Here is a 12,308-nt window from a genome sequence, read left to right as displayed (position 1 = left end):
ACCGAGCAGATGGACGGGGTGTGGGTGTGGCAGATGCCTGATGAACATCTTTTATCAGAGTGCGTAACACCAACTATGAAATTCGGAGATGGCAGTGTGATGGTATGGTCCTGTTTTTCCTGGTTTCCTGTGTTTGTAGTGCCATGAACATCGAACTCCGAAAGACATCTGAAAATTCTGGACAATGCGATGCTTCCCACTTTGTGGCATTTCTACGGAACTGACCATTGTCTCGTTCAGCTAGACAATGCACGGTGACATAAGGCTGCTGCTGTAACTGCGTGGTTTGTGGACATAAACATCACCACACTTGACTAGCCTCAATAGAGCCCTAATCTCTACCCTATTAAACATCTGTGGGATGAGCTCAAGTGATGCCCGCTACACAATACTCCAGGACCTCAACATGCCTAGAGGAAGAATGGTCCAAAATTCCCATTGATCGCTACGTACGCTTGTGGAAAGTATGCCCCCCCCCCCATAGAACTGCTGCAGTTATCACAGCGAAAGAAGGTCCTAAATCTTATTAAAGTGGACGCCACGGTCTGTTTGTTCCTCACACTATGGTGTACGTCGATTTCTTTCCAAGCGGTATATAAAAAAAAAAAAATCACATTTGACCTCTGTAGACGCCGTAAGGTATCATTTCCAAAACCGGGTTTTGGGAGTGATACGACCCTACCACTCCTTCTGCTAGAAGAAGTGGTAGGGTCGCAGATGCGCTTTCCACACAGAGTAAGACATCACAAACATTCATGCCCGTGGCATATATACTTCGAGCCAGATTCACGGAATATCTTGCCTACTACGTACGGATGGATAAAACGAATGTTATAGGTTGTTAAGCATTTTGCGAAGCACATAAATATGTTCTGCATTGGGGTAACTTAAGCACACTTTTTTTTTCTTGGATTAAACTGAGCATAGAAAGAAAGTAACGAAATAAGTGATATCGAAAAGTACGACAAAAGATTAGTTTATATTTGGCTTTTGCATTTTATAATCCAGATATAAAAGCAAATAATCTAAACATAAAAAATCAAAAGTATCTACTTACTGTGTAATATGTCTGAAATAGCAGATTTTGGCCATGTTTTAGAGCTTCGCGAAGAGGTTCAATTAATTCCAGGGTATGTTTGAGATAAATCACATTTGTAATCTTTTGTTCTGCGACGCGTGTACTTTCCTGTTTTGCTATTTGAACACACAGGGATAAAATGTGTTCTGTATCTAAGAATCTTCCTAGAACTGTCTGAAATAGAATAATGCGTTTTCAGAAATGACTTGAAAGTTTATACCGAGTTACAAAAGCATTTTAAACAAATATTCATAACTAACACGCATACATCTAATCCATTCTGGAATAGGTTTCTCTGAATTTTTGTCAAAATACTTCAGCAATATCTTCCGTATTTATAAATATTAATTTAAACAATTTACAGAATTATGTGTAAGTATCTAACAGTCTTCAAAAATACTGCAAACGACTTGATATTTTAAAGCTAATGCTTTACAACATAAACATGCCACCTACAAGTATAATAATGAGATGTATACATAATGAGATTTGCTTTCTCACCTTCTATAAGATTTCTCGTGATATTATTTACAGAAAAAACATTTGAAAAAATACCAAAAATGATTTGCATCCTTTAATCAGTTTAAGTCAACACTCTCCCAAAATCCAAATATGTAATTGTTGTATCTAGCAGTGTTTTATAATCTAAAGGTCCGTGCGGTTAGCCTAGTGGCTTTGCGCTTCCCAACCATATGCCTGGGGAAGGAGTGTCCTAGGTTCGATTCCCGTCAACGACGTGAGGAGCTCAAGGATCTTCTTCAGCCATAGCTAAGTTATTCGGTCTTGGGCGTGGACAGTAGGGTTTTGTCCCGCAAACCGGTCTGAGGACACACGGATTATAGTCATGAATACTGACCCAGCCATAGGTCTGATTCGTCAGCCTATGCCGGTTCCGGAGTCCGGATAAAATTTGGAGGGACTAGATGGTACTGTGAACTCCCGTAAAAAGGGGGAACGCAGTATCATCACACGAAATTTTTTTTTCATAATCTAAAGGAATCTATTAAGAGGGATGACACACACACAGACACACACACACATACACTGCAGTAATAAATGATTTCTGGGGTCAAAACTAGATAACTGGGAGAAGATCTCAACGTAACCTTTTAAGAAATGTGGAGAACCGACTTAGGCTTCGGACCTAATGTCTAAATCTCGTAGTACATCCTGTATTCAGAATGTACCAATCTGACAATTCAGAATACAAACTGTATTCTGAATTGTCTTAAACCCAAAGACATTGATGGTCCAAGATGAGAAATCATCCGCTTGGCATGACTTTTTATCTTGTACTTATTACTATGTTTTTTGAAAATAGAATGCCATTGCTGAGAAAAACAAATGTTACTAATAGCCATTGTAGAAACCAGATTGTAATGTTGCATAGAGAACATGAGAATCCCGAGGAGAAAACTCCGTGTTGGGGACTAGTAGAGATCACACTTAGATCTCTGCACAATATAGACAGGATGTTGTTGTTTTATATTTATTTTTTTTCTTCCTCCCCCTTTTTTTTCATTTCCTGGCTTTCCTCTGTGAAAGGCAGGAATTGATTTAGGTCCGTAAATTCAGGCTGATCCAAAAGGCGAGGAGATGAAAATTACACGAACAAACTTCTATATTCTATTGTAAACTAATGTAACCCATTTAAGCAAGTAAAATATAAACGATCATTCATTAAATTATTTACACAAAAAATTAAATAGCTATAATATGTTACCTTGTTACTTCCTAGAATGCAGATAATGTTTTTTTTTTCCTGCATATTTTTACCTTCATCATCTCTCTCTTTCTCTAAATGTTTCACAAGTTATTCAGTTTGGTTAATGAATAATGAAAACATGTGGCATAGTCATTTTAAACGGCTAAAATTATCTTCATAGAGTAAAGAACCTCGCTTAGTATCTCCTTATATTATCTGTGAATCATAGGTTCAGAAATAATATAAGGAAAGTAACATTAAATTATAAGGAAAGAAAGTACTGTATATATAAGGAAAGTATAAAATTAGGTATATACGTAAATGAAGTTACTTTCCTTAATAATGTGGTCCACACAGATTATAAATAACAGTGAAGACAGTATACAAATTGTTTCAACTTGATTTATTATCAAACCATTTCACTGAATATCTTTTTCCTAACTGCTTAACTACAATTTAAGTAAACCATGTATTATGATAGGTAGCTAATAAAGTGATATTCTTTCGCTCTCTACAGGGTTCAATTTATCTCATACAAATTTGTTTTGAACTTTTTTCTTGATACCTTGTTATACACTTTTTTAGAAATTGATATAACTTCAACAGATATCATTATACCTATGACTGCTTGAATATCTCTTGTAAAGTAAAAATATCGCATTGACAACCTCTTATTTGGCTTAAACCTTTTCATTCATCAATTTTTTCTTCAACTATTTCCTTTAGTCTTTTCTGTAGAAGGATTGACTAAAATATGTCCTGGAACACTCAGCAGGAAAACGTCTTCTGTAATACTCACATTCAGTTTTCTTTCTTTCTTCTTTTTTTTATAAGTAAATACGATAAGATACAATAAGAAATCCTCTAATAATTTAGAAATGAATGCTCTAACCAAAACTTCTGAAAATACAGTGTAACCGCTGTATAACTTTTAAAGACCTCCCTCCATATTATAAGCTTTTCAGATTGAATATCATCTGTTCCAGCTGCATGTATTTCAGATTTCTATTTTTTATTTTTGTTTACTTCATGCATCAAAATATATTGATTTCGATTATAGAAAGTAACCTCCTGGAAATTTTCAATCAGTTCTATTACTCGGATAATAGTATATTCATGCAAGTTAATATGAAAATTTAATTCCATGAATTTCTTGGATTTCCAGGAAGGAAATGGGACCTGGTAGAGAAGATTTAAAATAAACTCGTAACTTTAAAAGAGGTTAGCGTTTTTTTTTTTTTAAACTTTAATAACACACAGACTTGTGATAGATAGCTTTTTTTCTTGATAGTTTTTTGTATGTTTGTTGCAGTTAATGTTACAAAAATTATTAAAATTACTAATTAAACTTTATTTTTCATTTTAAGTTAGTTATATAAAAAAATAATAAATCCTCTAACGATTTTCACTTCTCAAAGGGAGTAGACGAAACTTTTTTAGTACCAACTTCTGGAGATTGCTGGAAGATGTAGTTCACCCTTCGCCATGATCGTTGTTCAATTCATTTCTACCGATGATAGAATTAGAGTGAAGAAAATGCTGCAGATAATTGCTGTCATCTCGTGTCAAAATTATAATAGCGTTATTGTGTGGGATGGCATGCGTTGCACGGTAGATTTTACTGAGTTTCTGGGTTGAAGAACCCGCGATTTCGAGAATAAAAACTAAAAAAAGCTTGCAAGATCGACTAACTCGGAAACCGGTTGTAAACCTACCTAGAAAATTAGGTCTTTTCTCCCTTCTACCATTATCAAAGTTACCATAAGGCAGAGGCACTTTACGTTGATTTTATATTATATTATATAACAAAAAGAATAGCAGAAGAACATTATGTATAATATGTACAAATAAACGAAAAATGTGATGGCAAAAGTGTAAATTTGCAAAAAAATGTTTATGTAAGATTTTTTTTTATTAATACCATTCTTCAAAGAATTTGAATTTCTCTTTTTCGTGAATACAAAAATAAAGACTTATGTGGTATTATGTTTTACACAGAAATATTACATTTACAAAACTTACTTCAATATAATTTTTTGTTATAAAAAATAACTTCACTAGATGCCAGATAAGGACAATATCGCATATGTTGCCATAAATATTTTATTTCCTAACACATTTTAAACCTTTGTTTAGAGATAGACCACAATACAGCATACTGTTTCTGTTTAAAAAAAAAACAAAAAAAGTTTATTTCGGAGAAAGAATTTAGCGTTTCTTTTCTTCTTTTTTTTTTAGGAATTTTTGATCAAATATTGTTTTCGTGTTACTTATGAGACATGCCACTGGATGGCCATCCTGGATGTTTTGTAAGAACCTTTGGTCCTGAGCAGACCTACACCAAAGTTCTTAAGCGTCATCTTAAAAAAGATAATGTTGAAATCTTAAACGGATTGTGTGGTAAGGGCAACACAATCCTCTAAATACAAACAAAACACAGAATGCCCTTTAATTTCGGCTCCTCCTTACGAGAAATAGTTTCAGTAAATGTCCTTTTACATCGTCCAGCCTTAAAATTAAATTTGCAGTAAGTTTAAGGAACAACCAAATGTTGCATCTAATTTTATACTTACTAGTTACTAATAGTAAAAAACAGATATGAAATTACTTACATGTAAACCATAAAATAATTCCTCATCATTTGTTAGCTCTTCCACGCAATCCAGTCTCGTGCTAGTAGTATGCACGTCGCATGGTGGTTGCATGATGTTGGCTCTTAGTAATCGACTTCCTCCCACAGTTTTAGTGTAATTCATAATTCCGTACAGGGTATGTCCATTGCGAGGATTGTGGAGATTGACGAGAAGTTCTAAATGCTTGGCTGTTGCAGTATCTAGAATATAATAATAATAATAATAATAATAATAATAATAATAATAATAATAATAATAATAATAATAATAATAATAATTCATTTCTTCTACATAAAGTGATAGTCTTTAGCTGCAACTTCTTATACCTAGAAAGTGACCATTGAAGTAAAAATAATATTTATTGTAAAAGAGCCAGATATATAAATATATATCCACTAGAGTTTCGGTACGCATAATACTCTAAATACGATCAAGTTTGGAAGTAGTAGAGAGCTTCTAACACTGAGCTACGGATATCTCGTCTGCGTTAAAACACAAGTACAGTCTTCTACTGCTGCTGCTGCTGCTGTGGAATGGAAGCATAACACATCAGTACCAAACAAGACCTGTATTCCTTTGTAAAATTCAATTATTATATTCCTTCACTTAAAGGTAAAAAAGTACAGTTTCATTTCTGAAACTATCATATCTAGAAGCAGTTTAGGCTGTACAGCTGTTTCGGTTTTGTATTGCGTACGATTATATCTATAAACCAATGAAACACAAAGAGTACTGCTTCACTATTTGTGTCGAGAATTTCTTCCAATACGCTCTACATAACAAGTTTATTATCCATATACATGTATTATGTATATATATTTATTTATATATTGAAAAAGTTAATTAATTTGTAAATAAAATGCATTAATAATCGGACACGATTTGAACAAGTGAATGAGCAATTAGTCTGTTGTATTAATTATTTACGGAATGTTGAAAGGTATTTTGCATTTGCTGGGGAAACTAAGTGGCAAGAATCTGCTTTGGTAATAATAACTGCTCCCTACAACTGACTAATTGCTTATTCACTGTTTAAATCGTGTCTGAATTATTAATGCATTTTATTTACTTATTTATTAATGTTGAATTAAGAATTAGCGACGTCAGTATTTTATGAAATTAATAACAGTGAAATACAAAACCATTCTTCTTACCTATCATGGTGGTGTTTTCACTCCCTCTGAATACAATCTTTAAGGAGTGGGGTGCATAGACAACATTTTGAATAAATTCAATGTACTTCATGAGCGCCGCCATGGCTGCCAGACAGTAGTATCTGCAATATAACGAAGAGGATAAAAATGATATGGACCCAGAAAGCAGTTCAAATAAATCATTTAGTTGTTGGAAACATTATTTACTAAGATGTACAACAAATATCCTCAGAAAATGATGTACGTAGCATAGATGACATATCAAGTAAGCAGGAAAAACGAAATTTTGAAAAAGAAAATTCAGCAAGTGGAGATCAATATTTTAATACTTTGATATCTACGAAGCAATAACAAACACCACTGACAACAGGTTCAGATTCGAATTGTTTCAGTAATGCAATATCCTCTCCTCTACCCAAACCTGTATTAAACAGTTATTGTAGAATGCTTATTTAAAGTAAAAACTAAGAATCATGCAATAACTGTTTAATACAAATTTGGGTAGAGGTCAAAGAAACTGTGTGTGTGTGTGTGCGTGTGTGTGTGTGTGTGTGTGTGTGTGTGTGTGTGTGTGTGTGTGTGTGTGTGTGTGTGTGTGTGTGTGTGTGTGTGTGTGTGTGTGTGTGTGTGTGTGTGTGTGTGTGTGTGTGGTTTCTATACTCTAATCCTAGAAAATACATTTTGTCGCCAGATCAAGTAATCAATTGTAAAGTATTAGCATCTGTTCGTGAATGGAAATTTGAATACTTCAAGGTTTTATCCAGCAAAACTTTCTGTAAAGTTATTCCAGAGATATAATCATATATTTCAACTGCAGTTGTTTCCACTTAATATCCGAATCTATTCATGAGTAGTGCTAAAATTTTTCTAAGCAGAAAACATGAAACGAAATGACAGTTCTGTTTTTTTTATTCCATTGTAAATATGGTGTTAGAGTTGGAATAGTTAAAGCAACAGTTTGGAGTATTGCAAGTTATGGAAGTGAGTCATGGACACTCAGAAAGAGATATATGGAAAGAATTAATGCATTGGAAATGTGGTGTTATGGAAAGAATTAATGCATTGGAAATGTGGTGTTATAGAAAGATGGAAAATATTAGCTATACAGAGAGAATATCAAATCAAGAAGTTTTAAGAAGAGTTGGGATGGAAAGAACACTGCTCAAGAATATTATGCAAAGAAAGACCAGATTTGCGGAACATCTTCTGAGAGGTTCTTCGGGACACCTGACAAGAACTATATTACAAGGGAAAGTTGAGAGGAAAGAGAAGATGTGGAAGACCAACTAGAGAGTAGTTTAATGACATTGTGGAATGGACTGGTTTAAGAATGACGGAGGCGACAGACAGAGAGAAATGGAGAAGAGCTGCTCATCTGCTGCAACCCTCTTGCTAGAGGATGCTACTGAACGACGACGAAATATGAACTGCATAATTGCTTATACAGGAAAATGAAAGATAATATTTAAAATGGATCCTAAAATAGAGTCGCAATCCTCAATCACCCGTGCTTTTTTCTTTTGGAATTACAAACGAGAGTGGGACGAAAATGAAAAGACGTACAAAAGTAACGGAGAGTATTTTTCACACAAATTTTAAACATAGACATGGATCCAATTATCACATATTTATGTTGTTATTTTAAATAGTGACAAGTAGAAAAGATTTTAATATTTTAAAATAAAATTCTCTCAGTCATTACTGCTACCTTTTTTGGTAAGGGAGAAGACATAGAAGAAAGCCACACACACACACACACACACACACACACACACACACACACACACACACACACACACACACACACACACACACACACACACACACACACACACACACACACACACACACACACACACACACACACACACACACACACACACACACACACACACACACACACACACACACAGCCATGCTAAATGTAAACTAAAGGAAGGTTTCAAGAGTGCAGAGGGTTTAGTAGGCAGGACACCAAGTAAAAAGTAAAAGTAAAAAAATTAAAAAAAGAAAAAATGTAAAGATCAGGAGATGTTTCTTCTGGTCTAGACTCGGACCACTAGTTTTGTTGTAATACCCTGAATTATGAACGCCTAGGGATACTACACTTTTGGATAATGCTAAAATTTGGCAGTTTTACAGTAACAGTGCATGTGTCTTTTAAGAGGATAATGCACTATGCCATATTGCAGGTGCTTGCAGCAGCATGGTTTGACGAAAATGATGTAGAAAAAACTTGACTGGCCTATACTGAAACCCGTCTGTGCTGGCCAGACCAATGCGTCCAAAACACTACATGAACTGGTGGTTGTGTCGAAGGAAGAATGGTCCAAAATACCCAACTATCCAACTGTTATCATCACAAACAAACTGGAGTGTATGTTTCGAAGGGCGAAAAGCCGTGTGTCCAAAAATTTTTTCTAAAAATATGGCTAACCACCTATTTCGAACATGGTGTACGGATGCAAAAATTAAATAAATGTGACGTTTAAATACTAATGTCTTAGTATGCTGCCTGGTTGGTAGAGTGGATATCGTCTCCGTTCTCCAACGAACAGGCTGCAGTTTCGAATCTCACTGGGGCACGGATGTTTGGGAAAGTCTTTAGGCAGTAGACGATTTTCATCGCTTAGTGCGACACAACTACTCTGCTTACTGGGGTAGGGGAGATGAAGTAGCTTAGAAAAAATGCAATGCTTGATTTCTAGATCAGATTTCTGGATTACCCTAACCTTCACCTTACTCATTCTAAGCGGGTCAGATAATCTAAATAATGAGATAATTCGGCATCCTTTCAGATGGGAAAACGATATTAAAAAAAAAGACATTTAAATCAGCTGAGAAATCAGCAGTCCAAGTTCATCAGTATATTAGTTAATCCTAACTTCGCTTAAATTAGAATTGTGCTTTTAAAAGAGAAATTTAAAGCAGCCTTACTTTGAAGAAACTTCCATTTCCACCGTGTTATATTCTGGAACACACAAACTGCGAATATGCTGGCGCCCTCGACTGTCATTAAAATATTTTCTCTGCACAGTAGAGATACTAATATTCGGAAATTGCTCAGTTATATTTTGGAATAACTTTGTCATACAGTTGTTCTCATAAGCTGTGTTTGGTAATACAATCTGCAGAATAAACAAACAAAGTAACTTAACGAACTATGTACAGAACAAGTTAATCACTGTAACTATGAGCTTTCGATATATAAACAATATTCTTTGACCAGAGAAATTTATAACGAATAACATATTGTTAATTAATTAATTTGCGATTAAATTTACCAATAATCGAAATATATAAAAGCTGCAACCCTTTTGCAGATCAAGCAACAGCAGTTAATGTCAGTGTTTCATATATATAGAATACAGACATAAAGAAGAGGGGTGGGGAAATCCTTTTTATAATACATATTGATCCATTTTAACGTTTCTTTGTAAAAGTTTGATATAAAAAATTACAGATAACAGGGGGAAGATTTGCTCGAATCGGCGACTCTTTCACATTCTAGCTATGGTTTATAGATTTCTGCATTCATACAAGTACACATAAATAGTAACAAGGTTTTTTTTTTCCTGAGGTTGAAAAGCATATTACACTTAACAATAATTATATTCTCGTTCTCGCCAGCATAAGAAAACAAAAGTGTGCATAAAAAGTGTACATGACTAAATTAGTACCAGCTACTTGTCTAAGAGAAGCATTTCTCCATCGAGATAATTCGTAGTATCTCCACGAATCTAGCTCTCACTAATGAGACCTCAATAAAGGTCGGAACTGGTTGGGATAGCGATCTCACTATATGTAGGACATCACGCCTCTCCATGTGAAGAGAGAGAGAGAGAGAGAGAGAGAGAGAGAGAGAGAGAGAGAGAGAGAGAGAGAGAGTGAGTGTTACGCATTATAGCATACAAAGAGAAACTTGATGCGAACTCAATTGCTATGTGTATAGATGTTAAGTCACAAAAATTCTCTGTAGCTCAATCAGTTTCGATGGTGCGCTTTGGTCGGAAAGAGTTGAGTCCCAATCCCTAGACGGGAGTCTAGGACTCAAAGAACCTCTATCTGGAATTATTCAGTTGAAGGTGAGATATCCGATCACATATGGAGGTGTCTGGATTTTCCCTCCGGGAAACTCAGATTTTTCGTCCACAGCCAGGCAAACCGCCTAGTTTGCCTGGCTGGTTTTACATAAAAAAAACATATATTTAGGTATAACACTAACCACCTTATCTTAAAATTATGGTTGCGAAAGCCAATCTGGGTAGGTTGTGGGTACTGCAGACTGCATTCTTCTTCTTCTTCTACTTATTATTATTATTATTATTTAGTTCCCATACGCCTAACGTAACGGCGTATGGGAACTATCCCGTACGACATAGTTCCCATACGCCTAAAAACACTAATATACAAAGCACTATGCCAAAATACTAAGATACGCTATAACAACGTATGCTTTCTGTCCACCCTACAAATTAAATAGATTAATATCGCTAGTACAAAATGATAAAACTGACCTTTTGGGAACAAAGAGAAAATAACGGCCTTATATACATTGCAATGTCAAAACACAAAATACTGACAGCAAAACATTTATATCACTATGCAGCTTTGCTAAAATATTATTTCGATGCCAACTAAAGGACAGTCAGAAATACATACCGTATAACAAGACCTCAGACAACTAATTATATCACATATAAATACAATAATCACTACGGAAAGGCCACGCGAAACTTCTACATCCCAGACATGATAAACAAATTAACTTTTGAATGCAGAAACCTCACAAACTACAATAGCCTGAAAAGAGCTCTAAGGACATACTATGCAAGAAACACGCAAATAACATACAAAACTTAATGAAACACAATATATTCGTTCAGGCTTCCAGTTCAGCGACGCATCAATACATTCCAAGTTATTGTGCGTGCGTGCGTGCGTGCGTGCGTGTGTGTGTGTGTGTGTGTGTGTGTGTGTGTGTGTGTGTGTGTGTGTGTGTGTGTGTGTGTGTGTGTGTGTGTGTGTGTGTGTGTGTGTGTGTGTGTGTGTGTGTGTGTGTGTGTGTGTGTGTGTGTGTGTGTGTGTGCGTGCGTGCGTGCGTGCGTGCGTGCGTACGCGCGCGCGAATTTCTTAATCATAGATTTCGTAGCTTCCCAACACAGCAAAAAAAAACAATAAATAATAACCAACTGGTGTCATCCTCAGATAAGCTTACATTTAAGCTTCGAGGATGAAAGCAGAGAAATTAGTTCTCATCCAAGATGTATCATATGTAACCAAATGCATGTAATGTACGTATCACATGTAAACCAATGTACGTAATGTATGTATTATATTTAAACAAATGTATGTAATGTAAGTATCATATATAAACAAATGGAAGTAATGTATCATATGTAATCAAATGTATGTAATAACTGTAACAAAAGTATGCAATATAGAGTGATTATATCCATTGATATTGTATATATAGAGTGTAAAATTGCAAAGAAACATCTGTAATAATCATTACAGATGTAGTGATTATTACAGATGTTTCTGTAATAAGTGCGCCGAATTTCTCAATCATAGATTTCGTAGCTTCCCAGCACAGCAAAAAAATCAACAACAAAAAAACAATAAATAATAACCAACTGGTGTCATCCTCAGATAAGTTTACATATAAGCTTCGAGGATGAAAGCAGAGAAATTAGTTCTCACTCTATATTGCATACAAAAGTATGCAATATAGAGTG

The 12,308-nt window shown here is 35.0% G+C and overlaps 1 protein-coding gene across 1 annotated transcript in view; it reads right to left on the bottom strand.

The window, feature by feature from the left end:
• LOC150109510 (mutS protein homolog 4-like) overlaps positions 1–12,308 on the bottom strand; it is a 55,525-nt gene that overhangs the window by 31,720 nt on the left and 11,497 nt on the right. The window contains exons 3-6 of the mRNA XM_090402549.1: positions 9,508–9,698; positions 6,571–6,692; positions 5,396–5,616; positions 1,058–1,252 (exon numbers count right to left, since the gene is read on the bottom strand). Coding sequence (XP_090258675.1) covers positions 1,058–1,252; positions 5,396–5,616; positions 6,571–6,692; positions 9,508–9,698 — 729 coding nt within the window. The remainder of the gene's footprint in view (positions 1–1,057; positions 1,253–5,395; positions 5,617–6,570; positions 6,693–9,507; positions 9,699–12,308) is intronic.

This window comes from Typopeltis vanoorti, chromosome 2, assembly GCF_054136105.1.
Source record: "Typopeltis vanoorti isolate ZY-2024b chromosome 2, IOZ_Tvanoo_1.0, whole genome shotgun sequence".
Lineage (NCBI taxonomy): Eukaryota > Metazoa > Arthropoda > Arachnida > Uropygi > Thelyphonidae > Typopeltis > Typopeltis vanoorti.
Note: the sequence above shows the minus strand (reverse complement) of the source record. Positions and strands in the feature narration are given on the sequence as shown.